This window comes from Nycticebus coucang, chromosome 12, assembly GCF_027406575.1.
Source record: "Nycticebus coucang isolate mNycCou1 chromosome 12, mNycCou1.pri, whole genome shotgun sequence".
NCBI classification, from domain to species: domain Eukaryota; kingdom Metazoa; phylum Chordata; class Mammalia; order Primates; family Lorisidae; genus Nycticebus; species Nycticebus coucang.
In genome coordinates, this window is record NC_069791.1 from 90417033 (window position 1) to 90439248 (window position 22216).

At 36.1% G+C, this 22216-nt stretch overlaps 1 protein-coding gene across 1 annotated transcript in view; it reads right to left on the bottom strand.

The window, feature by feature from the left end:
* Positions 1-22216, bottom strand: part of LOC128562026 (phospholipid-transporting ATPase ABCA3-like) — a 119277-nt gene that overhangs the window by 74772 nt on the left and 22289 nt on the right. The window contains exons 4-8 of the mRNA XM_053556641.1: positions 17007-17136; positions 8092-8246; positions 7708-7863; positions 7186-7396; positions 717-867 (exon numbers count right to left, since the gene is read on the bottom strand). Of these exons, the coding sequence (XP_053412616.1) occupies positions 717-867; positions 7186-7396; positions 7708-7863; positions 8092-8246; positions 17007-17136 (803 nt within the window). The remainder of the gene's footprint in view (positions 1-716; positions 868-7185; positions 7397-7707; positions 7864-8091; positions 8247-17006; positions 17137-22216) is intronic.

The window sequence follows — 22216 nt, forward strand, 5'->3', positions numbered from 1 at the left end:
ATACTTTATGATCTCACTTATATACAGACTCTAAAAAGGCCAAACTCAAAAAAGTACAGAACTGAATTTTGTTTACCAGAGGCTTTGGGAATGCAGGGATTGGAGAAAGGGAAGGTACTGATCAAAAAGTTTCAACTGGATGGGAAGAATAATCTTTAGTGATCTATTGCACAAAATGATGATTACAATAAATAATAATTCAGTGTATATTTCCAGATTTGTAAAGGAATAAATTTAAATGTTTCACCACTAAAATGTCTTAAGTGTTTAAGGTGATGGATTTGCTATTTAGCTTGATTTAATCATTCCACAATGTAACCGTATGTTAAAACATTATATTGTACTCTATCGATTTATACAATTATTATTTGTCAATTAAAAATAAAAGTTTAAAAAACAAAAAAGCCTTTCTTCATAAGACAAAAAAAGTTCACTTTACTCACCAGGAGGGAAATGTATACCACTAATTTACCATATCTTACCTCTGATTAACACTAGATTATAAGAAATAAAAATAAAGGCATTAACGCAAGCCTAAATGAAATTTAACTTAGGTGTCATCTCTCTGTATAATGAGTGAAATTGTCAGGAAATACAATTCTAACCATTACATGTGAACTGGCAACAAAGGAATTATTTTTCAAGCCTAAGAAAACTTTGAAAATTAACCGTGATTTCTGCCAAAACCATTCATTTAACATGTCCTGGATCCATACCTGTGTGTGTACTCTCTGGGTAGGATAAATGATAATTCGGATGCAACATTGCTCTCCAAACTTGCAGTTGGTATGTACTGATTAATCAGTTGGAGAATATTTTCAACATCACAATCAGGCTTCTTCACCATGATAATGTGATATCCCACACCTGAAAAAACCCATGTGGAAAACCAAATGAAGCAGCATACATTTTTTAAAAATTTTGTTATACTCTTTGTAAACCATGCTTCATCTCTATCATTCAGGTTTGCTAGCTGCATAGGAAAGAAGACATTACGTGTCATAAGTGATCTGGTTATGACTCTAAGGAGATACATCACTAAAGTTGTCAAATGCTGCTCTAAGAATTCAGAGATGATAATGAGATAGATTATAGAAAACAACAGTAAAAGTCCTCTGTTATATAATCCCCTTTCTTCATGAAACTGCAATCTGGGATCTGAGAATACAGTGGTAAATATTAATTCATTCAGTATATGTTTATCGTACACCTACTGTGCAACAGGCAATATCTTAGAGCCTAAGGATATTGCAGTTATCCAGAAAGCTAAAAATGTTAAAAAAAAAAACAGAAAGCCAAAAATGTCATGATTTATAGTTCAGTGAGGAGATAGAAAAGTAAAATTAATTAGAAAAATATGTAGTGCATTAGTAGCAGTGCTAAGGAGAAAACAGGAGAAGGAAAGGGCAAAATGAAATGATAAGGATGAAGGGTTGAAATTTAGATGTGGCCCAGAGAACATCTAACTAAAAAGGTAATATTGAGAAAGACCTGAATGCCGTAAGGCAGCAATCAGGGCTTATTCTGCATTTTGCAAGTATAGAATAATTCCTCAGATTGGAAAAAAAGTCACTGGAAATATCTAGCAGAAAACTCCTCTCACTTTTCTCTCCCCGTTTATGAAAACAAAAAGCCAAATCTTAGATCTTAAGCATAAGAAATGGTCTCAGAAAATACTCTATCTCAGTTACCTGGCTTATAGCAAGGAAGACATTATTATTCCACTTTGCAAATTAAAAAACTGAGGTACAAAGTTGAGTGGCTTATCACTGCAGGCTATTTCTATTTTTTTTGTTGTTGTTGTTTGTTTTTGGCCGGGGCTAGGTTTGAACCTGCCACCTCCAGCATATGGGACCGGTGCCCTACTCCTTGAGCCACAGGCGCTGCCTAGGCTATTTCTATTAATAGAAATTAATATTCTATTTTGTGTATTTTCTTTTTTTATTAAATCATAGCTGTGTACAATAATGCAATCATGAGGTACTATGTGCTGAATTTATATACAGTTTGAAATATTTTCACCAAACTGGTCAAAATAGCCTTCATGACATTTTCTTAATTATTGTGTTCAAACCCTTATACTCTACACTTAGTAAATTTCACCTGTACCCTTTCAAGATACACCATATTTGTGGACCCACTAATCACCCTTGAAAGTTTCTCCTTACTCTCTTCTTTGAAAGCACAAGTAATTTAATTTTCCTAGTCTATCATATGTAAAATTTTTTTAATGCCTTCTTTGTAAAGAGTGTCCAGGCAATTACTGAGATCCACATGTTGATTGACACCATGTGCATTTACGTATCAACACAGAGTAAAAAGCAGTAAGCTTTTAGTGCCTAAAGAATGGTTAAAGAAAGAGAGAATTAAAAGTTAGAATAACTGGGGAGATCCCAGTTAACAAAGTTAAAGATTAGTATGTGTGACAAGAGATCTAACATACAAAATGGTATTATGGGTATTAGTACTTTTTCATTAACAGGTATTAATATTAATGAATACAATTAACATAGAAAGTAACAGTAAACATTGAATGCCAAAATCATTATCTTTAGACCTAGCACATCATTTAAGTTTTTGTTTCATAGGTATAAATTTCTCCTGTTTGCTTCATTTAAATATGCCACAAACCTGCCCAAATGAAAATTCTTTTAATTAAAAAAAATAAAACTGGAATGTGCTCAAATTAAACACTTAACTCATCCTCTCCCCTGCCAAAAAACAGGCTCTCTTTAAAAAATTAATCTTTATCAGTCAATCTTTTGACTCATTCCTGACTCCTTAACCTTCAGGGTGTACTAGGTTTTTATTACTACAGAATTTAAACTTGTTAAAGTTTTTTTTTTTTTTTATTGTTGGGGATTCATTGAGGGTGCAATAAGCCAGGTTACACTGATTGCATTTGTTAGGTAAAGTCCCTCTTGCAATCATGTCTTGCCCCCATAAAGTGTGACACACACCAAGGCCCCACCCCCTCCCTCCTTCCCTCTCTCTGCTCTTGTCTCTCATCTTCCTTTACCCTTGTTTCTAAGTCTATATTTCTTCAGTCAGTCGCACAGTTGTTCTAGATTCTCATTTAAATCTCTTATATCTTTGTTTAATGTCTGTTTAGAGGATCTTTCCAGCTCTGTAAGAGGAGTGTAATTAAAGTCCCCTGTTATGGGCATTGTTCTTCCCCTTCTGGGATTCCTATAACTTGTATGTTGGAATGCTTCATAAAGTTCCATAATTCTGACAGTGAACGTTCTGTTTTCTCTTGCTTCTTTTCTGCCTCTTTAACTATCTGAGTTTCTCAAGAACTTTTTCCTCTACCTCTGAAATTCTTTCTTCTGCATGGTGTAACCTGTTGCTGATACTTTCCATTGCATCTTTAAGTTCCCTAATTGTTTCAGTTCCTTTAGCTCTGCTATATCCTTTCTATATTCTTCATATCGTTCATCTCTTATTTGATTCTGTTTTTGGATTTCCTTTTGGTTATCTCCACTTTATTAGCAGTTTTCTTCATTGTTTCCATCATTTCCTTCATTGTTTTCATCATGTGTATTCTAAATTCCCTTTCAGTCATTCCTAACATTTCTTTATTGGTGGAATCCTCTGCAGTAGCTACCTCATGGTATCTTGGAGGGGTTGTTCTGGACTGGTTCTTCATGTTGCCTGGAGTTTTCTGCTGATTCTTCCTCATGAGTAATTTCTTTTATCTGTTTCCTTGCCCTAATTTTCCTTTCACTTCCTCTTGTTCTTTAAGTTCTCATGTCTGTGGACTAAGGTTTTGATGAGTCTTTTTGGTACAGGATCAGAAGGGTGAGAAGGTTGAAGAGCAAGAAGGGATAAAAGAAAGAAAGAAAGAAAAGAAAATAGAGAAAGGAGAGGGGGTGGGTAAAAGGGAATATTGACAAAAAGAAGAGAGGCACAAAAAGAGGGAGACAGAGCAATATAGGTGTACAGTAGGGTACTTTAACACAACCTTAAAAAAAACCCAACCTCTGGGGGTGCCTGGTTGGGTGGTTCCCTTGAGGTCAGCAGCTCTTTGCTAACCTGATTGGATTCAGTACCCCACCTCCACCAAGTAGAGAAGAAAGACAAAAATGCTATAAATCAAACCAAAACAAGCAAACAGAAAACTTGATGGGATAAAATTGGGTGAAAAACCAAATAATAGTGGTAGAAATACTAGCAAAAATGAAGTTCTAATTATTTTAAAAGGGAGCAATGGGAAAGTATTTAAACAAGAAAAAATGGAGAAAGAAAGAAAAAAGAAAAGAAAAAATCTGTACAGAAAAGGTTGAAATTAAAAAACAAAACAACCACAAAAAAAAAACCAAACAACCAAAAACAAAGCAGTATATATATCTTGTTGAATATTGTCTGGGCAAACAGGTGGTCTTCTGGGGTATGAGATGTTACTCACAATGCTGATATGACTGGCAGCCTCCACTGATTTCTCAAACCCCGCACGGTGGAGACCCTAAATCTCTCTTCAGCCCTCTTAAAAGGCACTTTAAACTTCTAAACTTGGCTAAATAGAAGCTTTTCCAGAAAAGTGCTTGTTGCTGGGATCACTGCTGAAGTCGCTATCCACTTACCCAGTGTGCCAAAACCTGTCTCACTCTGCCCCTGAGGGTTAAGGCTATAAGGCAGCTCAGTCCCCACCTTTAGGCTACTCAGTCACTAGGTTACTAGCTGCTGCCTGATCCTTGCTCTAAGACCCTGAGGGCAGAGCTTGCTGGGGCAGTTCTTTCACAATGGCTCCCTGTGGCCTACAACTGAACACTATTAGCTTTGTCCCTCTAGCGGCTCAGTCTGGGGCCCTAGACAACACCCAAAGTTCTTTGCACTCCTGCTCAAGCTCCCCCCAGGGCAGTTCAACTGAGTGCCAAGTCCAAAAACACCAAAACAGTTCACAGGCAAGGCCTTTCTGGTTTGCAGTCTTACTGCTGCTGTACTTACAGCTGCTGGCGGGATTAGACCAAGCGAACACATGCAACCACTTGCCAGTTTTCCACTGTTTTTGTCCTCCCCTTGGGGTCCAGAAGTTTCTCGCTGACTCCCTGTATCCTCAAAGGAATGATTATAGGAAGATCCCACCAGCCAGAGATGCCTGGAGTCTTCTCTCCCCAGACTCACGGTATCCAGCTGCAGAGAATCTGTTACTCGGCCACCCTCTTGCTCTGACTCTCCTAAACTTGTTAAAGTTTTATTGTTTTATATCTTGCTGTATTTCTTCCCTTTCATCACTCTTTAAATAGTTAATGTTCATTTGCCAATTGTCAGGGACATATAATTAAAGTGTAAACTTTTATCTTACTATATTAATGAAAGCAAACTGTAAAATTTTATCTCATGGTACTAGAAATTCTTTTTTTGCTAATGTAACAATGAACCACATGGCCTTCTGTCATCAAGTCTTTCTGATCCTTTAGGGATTTTATAGGTAAGATAGATGCATGAGCACGTGAGAATTCATGTGCATGTGAACATACTTATTTTCTCCAGTCTTGTGGCCCTTATTCTTGTTTTAGCATGTTTCACTTTAAGATGGATTCTGAATTCCATATTTCTAAATTCATCCTATATGTACATCAGTACCTCAAATGAAACCACTCTTGCTATTTTCAATTCCCTTCTGTTTCTACCCTAGAAGGCAAAAACAACATAAACTTTCTCATCCATGCTGATCTCATTGTCCCAGGGAATAAAAGGCAATTTTTATCCTCATGCTTTTATGTACTTACTTATCCATCCTCCAAAAAATTTTATTTTCTCTATTGACTTTTTTTTTTTTTTTTTTTGAGACAGAGTCTCACTATGTCACCCTGGGTAGAGTGCTGTGGCATCACAGCTCCCAGCAACCTCAAACACTTGGGCTTAAGGGATTCTCTTGTTTCAGCCTCTCAAGTAACTGGGACTACAGGCATCTGCCACAACAGCCAGCTATTTTTTTTTTGTAGTTGTCATTGTTTGGCAGGCCAGGGCCGGGTTCAAACTGGCCCAGTCCTTGTGCATGTAGCAGCACCCTAGCCACTGAGCTTCAGGCGCCAGAGCCTTCTCTGTTGATTTTTTAAGTTTTATTTGTAACTGTCAACACTCTACAGATCCCAGTTAACAAGCTCTAAGTTTCTATATACTCATCAACAAGTGCAAAGGCAACATTATTATTCACTCCACTTCTGACATTCACCAAACTTACTATTAAAACCCAACATTCTCTTTAGTAGAGTATATAGAAGGGTAAAGGAGAAGAGATAATGTATTAAAGTGGAAAGCATGGGCTTGGGTGTCAGAGGGACCCAGGTTCAAATCTCTGCCATTTATTGCATGATTTTAATGTTACTTAAATATAAGCCCCAGTTTTTCTCCTCTATAAACTGGTGGGGTTATGAAGATTAGATGAGATAATGTATACGAAGTTTGACTAGCATCCATAGAAGATATTCAATGAATGTGAGTTAAAGAATGAATTCAAATACCAACTTAATGATGAATGAATAAAGTAATTTTTTACCTAGTCTCATTGATTTGTAACCTCCAACTTTGAAGCCCTAATATACCTATTGTCCTGGGACATGTAATTTCAGAACTCAATAATATATAATTGATATACAATCTTATTCAGAGTCTGTTCACTCCTCAAAGTTAAGACTATTTTATTCCACTATCTCTTCACTTTCTGTCCAATAAATTATTATTGACCTACTGTCAGCTTTCATGTATAGTTTATAAAAATAAGCTAGAAAACATTTAACTCATTGCCCTGGGGATTTGATATTGATCTAGCAAAAGTCAGAAAAAATCAAGTGGTCAGAAATATCTGGTCACTAACTTTCTCTCTAATGTAATAGCCATTAACCTATCTATCAATCTCTTGGAGACATTAGCTTTTTTCATGAAAAATTAAACAGTTAAGAATGAGCCACATGGGAGAAATAAACACAACTTCTGTGAGGTTAGTAAGGAAAATTTTCCAAGTGCTTATTAGATCATAGTGGGGAAAAAAAAAACTAAATAGGTAAGACATGGTTAAATTTCAAGAGCCATAAAAATCAACTGAAATAGTTTAGAACTAGTGCAATAGAACATAGCTTGCTATTAAAGATCTGTGTAGAGAAACATAAACAATAATGAAAATTATTTTAGAAGATATCATTAAGGCATTAGCATCCAAAGAATGATCAAAATGAGAGAGACCATATTTTCTTTTCAGGAAAACTGGAGAGCCACAGCACTGCAGGGTCCCTTTGACCATGATGGCAATACGATCACCCAGGATATCAGCTTCATCCATGTGGTGGGTAGTCAGTAAGATTGTACGATCTTCTTTATACTGCTGAAGGATATCCCAGGTAGCTCTCCTTGAAATTGGGTCCATGCCAGCTGTTGGCTCATCAAGAATCACTACCTAAAGACCAGAACAAAACTTTCAAGACCATATTTAACTTACATTGTGCCACTAGTGGCCTAATTTATTATTCATGAGAGATATATTTAAGCTAAGGTACAGAATCTAGACTCTGCCAGAATTAAGAACTCATAAAAATTAATAATTTCAAACTCATTACCACATGGTATCAGCCAGTCAAGCATATCAATCCCCTCTATCATTTGGAAATTTCTTTAAGAGAGTTAGATACTTATCAGCTCTCAGGTTTGTACCAGCTGAGTTTAAAGATTAGCTGTAATGAGGATCCATGTTAATGAAGTCTTATTTACCTTGGAGTCCCCTAGAAGTGCTATGCTGACAGAGAGTTTGCGCTTTGTTCCTCCACTCAGATTCATTGAAAGCACATTACAAACATGTAACAGGCCAAAATCAGTTAGCATTTTCTTAATTTCTATGGAACGTTTCTCTGGAGGTACTCCTTTTACCTAGAAAGAGAAGCCAGAATGTACATGGTACTTCCTCTTTATCCAGAGAAAATTCTTATAACTTTTCTTACATAGCTTTCTAGATACTTTTATTTTTCCCTTTGACTCCCTTTATGATAAAAAAAGTCTCAAAAATTAACTTTTACAAAATAGAGGTAATAATATTGATCCTTGGCCTCAATTATGTGTAAAGAGTGAAGAAAGAGAACATAGATAACTCTGGCTCACCACACTGTAGAAATAAAGGTGTTCTGATGGGGTCAACTTCTTAAACAACAGGTTATCCTGGGGACAAAAGCCCATGATTTGCCTAGCTTGAATCATGTTCGTTGAGATGTTATATCCATTAATACAGACTTTTCCTCTGGTAAAAGGAAGGAGACCTAGAATTAAGCAGAAATCATGACAGAAGCAAAACTTCAATGAGAAAATTTGACAATAATACAGGTATACTATAAATTAGCACCTCAACTTCATAGTCTACTTAGGAATTACTCAAAAGAATTAGGAATATTGTCTACAGAAAAGTTTGGCATACATCAATGGTTATCTTCTGATGATAAGAAAAGAAATATTCCCTTTCTTTGTTTACTCATATATTCAAATTTTCAATGAATAAAACTGAAAAAGCAATAAAAGTGTTTCAAAGAATTTGATGTATTCCAAAATTCTAGTTCTGCTGTCAGCCATTTGACATTTCTAAATTATATTATGATCTGAGAACTGCACTATAAACTGTGTACATTTTTTTTCTTAAAAATTCAGAGACGGGACCCTTATGCTCACAAAGTTAATATCTAGTTGGAAGATAAAACGACAACATAAAATAGTTTAAAATTATTTGCCATATTTATATATAAATGGAAACTGTCCAGCAGTTATTTTTCCTTTTTTTCTTTTCTTTTTATTTCAGAATATTAAGTGGGTACACGCATTTTGGTTACATAATTTGCTTTTGTACATTTTAAGTCAAAGTTCCAAGTGTGCTCTTCACCCAGAAAATGTGCATTGTACCCATCCCCTGCTCCTCTCTCACACCTGTTTGAATTCCATTGAGTTTTGCTTCCATATGTGCACATAAGTGTTGATCAACTAGTTTGAATTTAGTATTGAGTACATGTAGTCTTTCTTTTCCATTCTTACTTCACTTAGGAGAATGGTTCCCAGTTACATCCAGGTGGTTACAAAAGATACTATAATACAATTTTTAAAATTTAATTTTTATTAAATCATAACTGCATATATTTATGGGGTACAGTGTGATGATTTGATATATAATGTGGAATGCTTAAATCAAATTGATTAACATAACCATCATCTCACTTATTTTTTGCGGTAAGACATGTATAATTTACTCTTACTTGTTTTGAAATGTCCCCTTGTATTGTGCACCTTAGGCAATTCGATCACTGTTTTTAATGGCTTTTACTTCTTTGAGTTAACTTGATACTACATTCCACAGAGGTTATACTAGTTTGTAATCCCACCAACAGTGTAATTAAGAGTGTTCCTTTCTCTCTACATCCTGGCTAGCAATTGATGCTTTGGGACTTTTTGATAGGAGCCATTTTAATGGAGTTAGGCGATATGTCGTTGTAGTGTTGATTATATGTCCCTGACGATTACAGATGTTGAGAATTTTTTCATGTGCTTGTTGGCTATTTGTCTATCTTCATTTGAAAAGTTTCCATTTGTTTATATTGCCCTTTTCTTCCTGATTTGCTTGAGTTCCTTGTAGATGCTAGTATCATCCCTTTAACACTGATGTATAGCATGCAAATACTTTCTCCCATTCTGTAGTTATTTGCTCTATTGATTGTGTCCTTCCCTGTGCAGAAATTTTTTAGTTTGATCAAGTCCTATCTATTAATTTTTGTTGTTGTTAGGAACACATCCTCATACTACCATATGACATTCTACAAAAATAAATAAATGGGACCTGATCAAGTTAAAATGTTTCTGCACAGCCAAGGAAACAATCCATAAAGCAATCAGACAACCTACAGAATGGCAGAAGAAATTTCCATGCTACGCATCCAATAAAAGACTGATGAACAGAATCTACAAAGAACTCAAGAAAACCAACCAACAAGAAAAGATAAAACAACTCCATTAAAAGTTGGGCCAAAGATAGAAACTTTTCTAACAAAAATAGACTAATGGTCAAAAATACATGAAAAAAGCTCAGTATCTCTATTCATGAGAAAAAACATAAATCGAAACCACAATGAGATATCATGTAACTCCAGTGAGAATGGCTCACATCATAAAGTTCCAAAGCAAGGAATGTTGGTGTGGATATGGAGATAAAGAAACACTCATATACTTTTGGTGGGACTGCAAAGTAGTTAAACAACTAGAGAAAGGAATCTGCAGATTCTTCAAGAATTTAAAGTAGACCTACCATTTGATCCTTCAATCATTTAACCAAAGGGGGAAAAAGACATTTTATACACTTCAAAAAAGACACTTGTACTTGAATGTTTATAGCACAACAATTCACAATCACAAAGATGTAGAAACACCCCAAAAGCCCATCAATTCATGAATTGATTAATAAAATGTTGTATATGTATATCACAGAATAGTATTTAGGCATAAAAAGACACTGATCTAGTATCTTTTGTAACAACCTGGATGGAATTGGGAGAGCATTTTCCTAAGTGAAGTATTGTAAGAAGAATAAACAAATACTACATATACTCAAAACTAAATTGGAATTACTTGATCAACATTTATGTGCTCACATGGAAGTAAAAGTCACCAAAATATAAGGAACTTGGAAAGGGTAAAAGGGATGGGTAAATACCCACCCAACATGTGTATCACAAGGTACTTTATACACTTTCTGGGTGAAGGGTACACCTAGAATTCTGACTTAAAATATACAAAAGTAAGCTATATAACCAAAACATGTATATTCCCCACAATAATCTGAGATTTAAAAAGACTTCAAAAGCATAGACAAAAAAAAAAGCCAATGAACAAGTAGGATTATAACAAACCATGTAAAGCTTATGCCCTGCAAAGGAAACAGAGTAAAGAGACAAGCTACAGCAGCCATGGAAAATAGTATGGAACTGTCTTAAAAAATTAATAATAGATCTAATATATAATACAGCAATTCTACTATTGGGTTTAAGTCCAAATAAAATGAAATAAGTGTGATGAAGAGATATCTGCATTCTCATATTTATTTCAGTCCTATTCACAACAGCCAAGATATGGAATCAACCTGTGTGTACAACAATGGATGGATGGATGGATAAAGAGAAGGTATATATATATATACACACACAAACACACAATGGAATACCACAAAAGGAAGAAATTTGTCCTCTGAGACCAGCCTGAGCAAGAGCCAAGATCCCATCTCTAAAAATAGTTAGGTGTTGCAGCAAGTGCCTGTAGTCCAGCTACTCAGGAGGCTAAGTCCACAGGCACAAGAACTTAAAGAGCAAGAGGAAGTGAAAGGAAAATTAGGGCAAGCAAACAGATAAAAGAAATCACTCATGAGGAAGAATCAGCAGAAAACTCCAGGCAACATGAAGAACCAGTCTAGAACAACCCCACCAAGGGACCATGAGGTAGCTACTGCAGATGATTCCACCAGTATAGAAATGTTAGGAATGACAGAAAGGGAATTTAGAATACACATGTTGAAAACAATGAAAGAAATGATGGAAACAATGAAGGAAATTGCTAATAAAGTGGAAAATAACCAAAAGGAAATCCAAAAACAGAATCAAATAAGAGATGAACGATATGAAGAATATAAAAAGGATATAGCAGACCTGAAGGAACTGAAACAGTCAATTAGGGAACTTAAAGATACAATGGAAAGTATCAGCAACAGGTTAGACCATGCAGAAGAAAGAATTTCAGAGGTAGAAGACAAAGTTCTTGAGATAACTCAGACAGTAAAAGAGGCAGAAAAGAAGAGAGAGAAAGCAGAACGTTCACTGTCAGAATTATGGGACTTTATGAAGCGTTCCAACATACGAGTTATAGGAATTCCAGAAGGGGAAGAAGAATGCCCCAGAGGAATGGAAGCCATACTAGAGAATATTATAAAAGAAAATTTCCCAAACATCACCAAAGATTCTGACACACTGCTTTCAGAGGGATATAGGACCCCGGGTCGCCTCAACTCTAAACGAGCTTCTCCAAGACACATTGTGATGAACCTGTCCAAAGTCAAGACAAAAGAAAAGATTCTGCAAGCTGCCAGGAGTAAGCGCCAGTTGACCTACAGGGGCAAATCCATCAGAGTTACCACAGACTTCTCTAATGAAACTTTCCAAGCAAGAAGACAATGGTCATCTACCTTTAATCTACTTAAACAGAACAATTTTCAGCCCAGAATTCTGTACCCTGCTAAGCTAAGCTTCAAAATTGACGGAGAAATCAAATCATTTACGGATATACAAACATTGAGGAAATTCGCCACAACAAGACCAGCTCTACAGGAAATACTTCAACCTGTTCTGCACACTGACCACCACAATGGATCAGCAGCAAAGTAAGAACTCAGAAACCAAAGGACAGAACCTAACCTCCACACTGATGCAAAAGATAAAACTAAGCAATGGACTCTCACCAAATAAGACAAATAGAATACTACCACACTTATCCATTATCTCAATAAATGTTAATGGCTTGAATTACCCACTGAAGAGACATAGATTGGCTGACTGGATTAAAAAACACAAGCCATCCATTTGCTGTCTGCAAGAAACACACCTGGCTTAAAAAGACAAATTAAAGCTCCGAGTCAAGGGTTGGAAGACAATTTTTCAGGCAAATGGAATTCAGAAGAAAAGAGGAGTTGCAATCTTATTTTCAGATACATGTGGATTTAAAGCAACTAAAGTCAAAAAAGACAAAGATGGTCACTTTATATTGGTCAAGGGAAAACTACAACAAGAAGACATTTCAATTCTAAATATATATGCACCCAATTTAAATGCTCCCAGATTCTTGAAGCAGACCTTACTCAGTCTGAGCAATATGATATCTGATAATACCATCATAACAGGGGACTTTAACACACCTCTTACAGAGCTGGACAGATCCTCTAAACAGAAATTAAACAAAGATGTAAGAGATTTAAATGAGACCCTAGACCAACTATGCTTGATAGACGTATATAGAACACTCCACCCCAAAGATAAAGAATATACATTCTTCTCATCACCCCATGGAACATTCTCCAAAATTGATCATATCCTGGGACACAAAACAAATATCAACAGAATCAAAAGAATTGAAATTTTACCTTGTATCTTTTCAGACCATAAGGCACTAAAGATGGAACTCAACTCTAACAAAAATGCTCAACCCCACCCAAAGGCATGGAAATTAAACAATCTTCTGTTGAATAACAGATGGGTGAAGGAAGAAATAAAACAGGAAATCAATAACTTCCTTGAGCATAACAACAATGAAGACACAAGCTACCAAAACCTGTGGGATACTGCAAAAGCAGTTTTGAGAGGAAAATTCATCGCTTTAGATGCCTACATTCGAAAAACAGTAAGAGAGCACATCAACAATCTCACAAGAGATCTTATGGAATTGGAAAAAGAAGAACAATCTAAGCCTAAACCCAGTAGAAGAAAAGAAATATCCAAAATCAAATCAGAGATCAATGAAATTGAAAACAAAAGAATCATTCAGAAAATTAATGAAACAAGGAGTTGGTTTTTTGAAAAAATAAATAAAATAGATAAACCATTGGCCAGACTAACTAGAAATAGAAAAGTAAAATCTCTAATAACCTCAATCAGAAACGATAAAGGGGAAATAACAACTGATCCCACAGAGATACAAGAGATCATCTCTGAATACTACCAGAAACTCTATGCCCAGAAATTTGACAATGTGAAGGAAATGGATCAATATTTCGAATCACACCCTCTCCCTAGACTTAGCCAGGAAGAAATAGACCTCCTGAACAGACCAATTTCAAGCACTGAGATCAAAGAAACAATAAAAAAGCTTCCAACTAAAAAATGCCCTGGTCCAGATGGCTTCACACCAGAATTCTATCAAACCTTCAAGGAAGAGCTTATTCCTGTACTGCAGAAATTATTCCAAAAAACTGAGGAAGAAGGAATCTTCCCCAACACATTCTATGAAGCAAACATCACCCTGATACCAAAACCAGGAAAAGACCCAAGCAAAAAGGAGAACTTCAGACCAATCTCACTCATGAATATAGATGGAAAAATTCTCAACAAAATCCTAGCCAATAGATTACAGCTTATCATCAAAAAAGTCATTCATCATGATCAAGTAGGCTTCATCCCAGGGATGCAAGGCTGGTTTAACATACGCAAGTCCATAAACGTTATCCACCATATTAACAGAGGCAAAAATAAAGATCACATGATCCTCTCAATAGATGCAGAAAAAGCATTTGATAAAATCCAGCATCCTTTTCTAATTAGAACACTGAAGAGTATAGGCATAGGTGGCACATTTCTAAAACTGATTGAAGCTATCTATGACAAACCCACAGCCAATATTTTACTGAATGGAGTAAAAATGAAAGCTTTTCCTCTTAGAACTGGAACCAGACAAGGTTGTCCTCTGTCACCTTTACTATTCAACATAGTGCTGGAAGTTCTAGCCAATACAATTAGGCAAGACAAGGAAATAAAGGGAATCCAAATGGGAGCAGAGGAGGTCATACTCTCCCTCTTTGCTGACGACATGATCTTATACTTAGAGAACCCCAAAGAGTCAACCACAAGACTCCTAGAAGTCATCAGAAAATACAGTAATGTTTCAGGATATAAAATCAATGTCCACAAGTCAGTAGCCTTTGTATACACCAATAACAGTCAAGATGAGAAGCTAATTAAGGACACAACTCCCTTCACCATAGTTTCAAAGAAAATGAAATACCTAGGAATATACCTAACGAAGGAGGTGAAGGACCTCTATAAAGAAAACTATGAAATCCTCAGAAAGGAAATAGCAGAGGATATTAACAAATGGAAGAACATACCATGCTCATGGATGGGAAGAATCAACATTGTTAAAATGTCTATACTTCCCAAAGCAATCTACCTATTCAATGCCATTCCTATCAAAGTACCTACATCGTACTTTCAAGATTTGGAAAAAATGATTCTGCGTTTTGTATGGAACCGGAAAAAACCCCGTATAGCTAAGGCAGTTCTTAGTAACAAAAATAAAGCTGGGGGCATCAGCATACCAGATTTTAGTCTGTACTACAAAGCCATAGTGCTCAAGACAGCATGGTACTGGCACAAAAACAGAGACATAGACACTTGGAATCGAATTGAACACCAAGAAATGAAACTAACATCTTACAACCACCTAATCTTTGATAAACCAAACAAGAACTTACCTTGGGGGAAAGACTCCCTATTCAATAAATGGTGTTGGGAGAACTGGATGTCTACATGTAAAAGACTGAAACTGGACCCACACCTTTCCCCACTCACAAAAATTGATTCAAGATGGATAAAGGACTTAAATTTAAGGCATGAAACAATAAAAATCCTCAAAGAAAGCATAGGAAAAACACTGGAAGATATTGGCCTGGGGGAAGACTTCATGAAGAAGACTGCCATGACAATGGCAACAACAACAAAAATAAACAAATGGGACTTCATTAAACTGAAAAGCTTCTGTACAGCTAAGGAGACAATAACCAAAGCAAAGAGACAACCTACACAATGGGAAAGGATATTTGCATATTTTCAATCAGACAAAAGCTTGATAACCAGGATCTATAGAGAACTCAAATTAATCCACATGAAAAAAGCCAACAATCCCTTATATCAATGGGCAAGAGACATGAATAGAACTTTCTGTAAAGACGACAGACGAATGGCTAACAAACACATGAAAAAATGTTCATCATCTCTATATATTAGAGAAATGCAAATCAAAACAACCCTGAGATATCATCTAACCCCAGTGAGAATGGCCCACATCACAAAATCTCAAAATTGCAGATGCTGGCGTGGATGTGGAGAGAAGGGAACACTTTTACACTGCTGGTGGGACTGCAAACTAGTACAACCTTTCTGGAAGGAAGTATGGAGAAACCTCAAAGCACTCAACCTAGACCTCCCATTCGATCCTGCAATCCCATTACTGGGCATCTACCCAGAAGGAAAAAAATCCTTTTATCATAAGGACACTTGTACTAGACTGTTTATTGCAGCTCAATTTACCATTGCCAAAATGTGGAAACAGCCTAAATGCCCACCAACCCAGGAATGGATTAACAAGCTGTGGTATATGTATACCATGGAATACTATTCAGCCATTAAAAAAAATGGAGACTTTACATCCTTCGTATTAACCTGGATGGAAGTGGAAGACATTATTCTTAGTAAAGCATCACAAAAATGGAGAAGCATGAATCCTATGTACTCAATCTTGATATGAGGACATTTAATGACAATTAAGGTTATGGGGGGGGAAGCAGAAAGAGGGATGGCGGGAGGAGGGTGGGGCCTTAGTGTGTGTCACATTTTATGGGGGCAAGACATGATTGCAAGAGGGACTTTACCTAACAATCGCAATCAGTGTAACTGGCTTATTGTACCCTCAATGAATCCCCAACAATAAAAAAAAAAAAAAAAAATTAAAAAAAAAAAAAAAAAAAAAAAAAAGAAATCTTGTCCTCTGATGAACATGGAAGATGTAATGTTAAATGAAATAAGTAAAACACAGAAAGACAAATATGTGTTCTCATTCCTATGCAGAATCTTAAAAAGTTAATCTCATAGAAGGCATAAATAAAATAGTGCTTACCAGCAACTGGGGAAGATAAAAGAAAGGGAAGATAGGTAGGGATTGGTCAATTAGTACAAAGTTATCATTAGAAAGGAAGAATAAATGCTGGTGTACTACTGCAGGGAATACTATAGTCAACAAAAGGTATCATATGACAAAATAGCTAGCAGAAAGGATTTTATATATCCTCACCACAAAGATTAAGGCAATTATACAATGTATATATGTTTCAAAACATCACATCATACTCCTAAATATGTACAATTGTATGTATAAATTTAAAAATTTGTAAAGAGCATACACAGAAACCTCCTAGTTTGGTCAACAGTTCTCTACTGATGGTGACCCTAAATACATACCTGTGAGAATAGATAAGGTAGTTGACTTTCCTGCTCCATTAGGTCCTAGAAGAACAGTGATCTGCCCCTCATATAAATTCAAAGACAAATCTTTTGCTGCTATTATCTTAGTATTTTGTAATGTAAATTCCTTTAAAAAGAAGAAAATACTAACTTTATATCTATTACTATTACTTATAAAGACTAAGGACTCATATTAATTATTCAGAGAAGAAAAGAAGATCACTTAACTCAAGAGGGTGGAAAATCAAACTGTAATGTAGATAGAATTGTAAAAACTAAAGAATACTTAGATATAATATATGGGTTGATCTTCAAAGTAGGTCTACAAATTCCACCTGAACAATTTCCACTAGTCCTCCTTTGTCCTAATTACTGTCTTGAAACCGAGAATGCTACAATATGCTCTAGGCAATGTCTTTCTCCTTCATTGCAGAATTGACTTTTGGAAACTCATTTATAGTTGGTTGTCCTATAGGCACTTCAAACATTATCAAACCAAAAAATGTATTCTTCTTGCTATACTCTTTATCTTCATGAGTTGCACAATTCACTACCTAGATCAGCAGTTCTCAACCTGAGAGTCACGACCCCTTCGGAGGTCAAATGACCCTTTCACAGGGGTCGCCTAAATACATCCTGCATATCAGATATTACATTATGATTCATAACAGTAGCAATATTACAGTTATGAAGTAGCAATGAAAATAATTTTATAGTTGGGGGTTACCACAACATGAGGAACTGTATTAAAGGGTCGCAGCATTAGGAAGGTTGAGAACCACTGACCATGCTAGAAATGCTAGAAATGTGGGACTTACCTTAGCTATCTCCCTCTATCTCAGCATCAATAAATAAGCACAACTAATCAATTCAATCAAAATATAATTACTGAGTGTTAACCATGTGGCATACATGTACTATGTAAGGTACAGTGAATATATTTATGAATAAGAGAGACATGGCTTCTGCTCTCATTAAAGAAAACTTCTAGTAGAATAAACCACCAAAACCCTATAGTACATAATATATAACGAAACGAATGATTAGACATTGTATGAAATATCAGTCAGGGATGCTATTTTTTTTTTATTGTTGGAGATTCATTGAGGGTACAATAAGCCTGGTTATACTGATTGCAATTGTTAGGTAAAGTTCCTCTTGCAATCATGTCTTGCCCCCATAAAGTGTGACACACACCAAGGCCCCACCCACCTCCCTCCTTCCCTCTTTCTGTTTCCCCCCCCATAACCATAATTGTCATTAATTGTCCTCATATCAAAATTGAGTACATAGGATTCATGCTTCTCCATTCTTGTGATGCTTTACTAAGAATAATGTCTTCCACGTCCATCCAGGTTAATACGAAGGATGTAAAGTCTCCATTTTTTTTAATGGCTGAATAGTATTCCATGGTATACATATACCACAGCTTGTTAATCCATTCCTGCGTTGGTGGGCATTTAGGCTGGTTCCACATTTTGGCAATTGTAAATTGAACTGCAATAAACAGTCTAGTACAAGTGTCCTTATGATAAAAGGATTTCTTTCCTTCTGGGTAGATGCCCAGTAATGGGATTGCAGGATCAAATGGGAGGTCTAGCTTGAGTGCTTTGAGGTTTCTCCATACTTCCTTCCAAAAAGGTTGTATTAGTTCACAGTCCCACCAGCAGCGAAAAAGTGTTCGTTTCTCTCCACATTCACGCTAGCATCTGCAGTTTTGAGATTTTGTGATGTGGGCCATTCTCACTGGGGTTAGATGATATCTCAGGGTTGTTTTGATTTGCATTTCTCTAATATATAGAGATGATGAACATTTTTTCAGGTGTTTGTAAGCCATTCGTCTGTCATCTTTAGAGAAAGTTCTATTCATGTCTCTTGCCCATTGATATATGGGATTGTTGGCTTTTTTCATGTGGATTAATTTGAGTTCTCTATAGATCCTAGTTATCAAGCTTTTGTCTGATTGAAAATATGCAAATATCCTTTCCCATTGTGTAGGTTGTCTCTTTGCTTTGGTTATTGTCTCCTTAGCTGTACAGAAGCTTTTCAGTTTCATGAAGTCCAATTTGTTTATTTTTGTTGTTGTTGCAATTGCCATGGCAGTCTTCTTCATGAAGTCTTTCCCCAGGCCAATATCTTCCAGTGTTTTTCCTATGCTTTCTTGGAGGATTTTTATTGTTTCATGCCTTAAGTTTAAGTCCTTTATCCATCTTGAATCAATTTTTGTGAGTGGGGAAAGGTGTGCGTCCAGTTTCTGGCTTTTACATGTAGACATCCAGCTCTCCCAACACCATTTATTGAATAGGGAGTCTTTCCCCCAAGGTATGTTCTTGTTTGGTTTATCAAAGATTAGGTGGTTGTAAAATGTTAGTTTCATTTCTTGGTTTTCAATTCGATTCCAAGTGTCTATGTCTCTGTTTTTGTGCCAGTACCATGCTGTCTTGAGCACTATGGCTTTGTAGTACAGACTAAAATCTGGTATGCTGATGCCCCCAGCTTTATTTTTGTTACAGAGAACTGCCTTAGCTATACGGGGTTTTTTCCGGTTCCATACAAAACGCAGAATCATTTTTTCCAAATCTTGAAAGTACGATGTTGGTATTTTGATAGGAATGGCATTGAATAGGTAGATTGCTTTGGGAAGTATAGACATTTTAACAATGTTGATTCTTCCCATCCATGAGCATGGTATGTTCTTCCATTTGTTAATATCCTCTGCTATTTCCTTTCTGAGGATTTCATAGTTTTCTTTATAGAGGTCCTTCACCTCCTTCGTTAGGTATATTCCTAGTTATTTCATTTTCTTGGAGACTATGGTGAAGGGAGTTGTGTCCTTAATTAGTTTCTCATCTTGACTGTTATTGGTGTACACAAAGGCTACTGACTTGTGGACATTGATTTTATATCCTGAAACATTACTGTATTTTTTGATGACTTCTAGGAGTCTTGTGGTTGAGTCTTTGGGGATCTCTAAGTATAAGATCATGTTGTCAGCAAAGAGGGAGAGTTTGACCTCCTCTGCTCCCATTTGGATTCCCTTTATTTCCTGTCTTGCCTAATTGTATTGGCTAGAACTTCCAGCACTACGTTGAATAGTAAAGGTGACAGAGGACAACCTTGTCTAGTTCCAGTTCTAAGAGGAAAAGCTTTCAGTTTTACTCCGTTCAGTAAAATATTGGCTGTGGGTTTGTCACAGATAGCTTCAATCAGTTTTAGAAATGTGCCACCTATGCCTATACTTTTCAGTGTTCTAATTAGAAAAGGATGCTGGATTTTATCAAATGCTTTTTCTGCATCTATTGAGAGGATCATGTGATCTTTATTTTTGCCTCTGTTAATATGGTGGATAACGTTTATAGACTTGCGTATGTTAAACCAGACTTGCATCCCTGGGATGAAGCCGACTTGATCATGATGAATGACTTTTTTGATGATAAGCTGTAATCTATTGGCTAGGATTTTGTTGAGAATTTTTGCGTCTATATTCATGAGTGAGATTGGTCTTAAATTCTCCTTTTTGTTTGGGTCTTTTCCTGGTTTTGGTACCAGGGTGATGTTTGCTTCATAGAATGTGTTGGGGAAGATTCCTTCTTCCTCAATTTTTTGGAATAATTTCTGCAGTACAGGAATAAGCTCTTCCTTGAAGGTTTGATAGAATTCTGGAGTGAAGCCATGTGGACCAGGGCATTTTTTGGTTGGAAGACTTTTTATTGTTTCTTTGATCTCAGTGCTTGAAATTGGTCTGTTCAGGAGCTCTATTTCTTCCTGGCTGAGTCTAGGGAGAGGGTGTGATGCCAAATATTGATCCATTTCTTTCACATTGTCAAATTTCTGGGCATAGAGTTTCTGGTAGTATTCAGAGATGATCTCTTGTATCTCTGTGGGATCAGTTGTTATTTCCCCTTTATCATTTCTGATTGAGGTTACTAGAGATTTTACTTTTCTATTCCTCGTTAGTCTGGCCAATGGTTTATCTATTTTATTTATTTTTTGAAAAAACCAACTCCTTGTTTCATTAATTTTCTGAATGATTCTTTTGTTTTCAATTTCATTGATCTCTGATTTGATTTTGGATATTTCTTTTCTTCTACTGACTTTAGGCTTAGATTGTTCTTCTTTTTCCAATTCCATAAGATCTCTTGTGAGATTGTTGATGTGCTCTCTTTCTGTTTTTCGAATGTAGGCATCTAAAGCGATGAATTTTCCTCTCAAAACTGCTTTTGCAGTATCCCACAGGTTTTGGTAGCTTGTGTCTTCATTGTTGTTATGCTCAAGGAAGTTAATGATTTCCTGTTTTATTTCTTCCTTCACCCATCTGTTATTCAACAGAAGATTGTTTAGTTTCCATGCCTTTGGGTGGGGTCGAGCATTTTTGTTAGAGTTGAGTTCCACCTTTAGTGCCTTATGGTCTGAGAAGATACAAGGTAAAATTTCAATTCTTTTGATTCTGTTGATATTTGTTTTGTGTCCCAGGATATGATCAATTTTGGAGAACGTTCCATGGGGTGATGAGAAGAATGTATATTCTTTATCTTTGGGGTGGAGTGTTCTATATGCGTCTATGAAGCACAGTTGTTCTAGGGTCTCATTTAAATCTCTTATATCCTTGTTTAATTTCTGTTTAGAGGATCTGTCGAGCTCGGTAAGAGGAGTGTTAAGGTCCCCTGTTATTATGGTATTATCAGATATCATATTGCTCAGACTAAGTAAGATCTGTTTCAAGAATCTGGGAGTATTTAAATTGGGTGCATAGATATTTAGAATTGAAATGTCTTCTTGTTGTATTTTGCCCTTGACCAATATAAAGTGACCATCTTTGTCTTTTTTGACTTTAGTTGCTTTAAATCCACATGTGTCTGAAAATAAGATTGCAACTCCTCTTTTCTTCTGAATTCCATTTGCCTGAAAAATTGTCTTCCAACCCTTGACTCGGAGCTTTAATTTGTCTTTTGAAGCTAGGTGTGTTTCTTGCAGACAGCAAATGGATGGCTTGTGTTTTTTAATCCAGTGAACCAATCTATGTCTCTTCAGTGGGGAATTCAAGCCATTAACATTTATTGAGATAATTGATAAGTGTGGTAGTATTCTATTCATCTTATTTTGTGAGAGTCCATTGCTTAGTTTTATCTTTTGCATCAGTGTAGAGGTTTGGTTCTGTCCTTTAATTTCTGAGTTCTTACTTTGCTGGTGATCCATTGTGGTGGTCA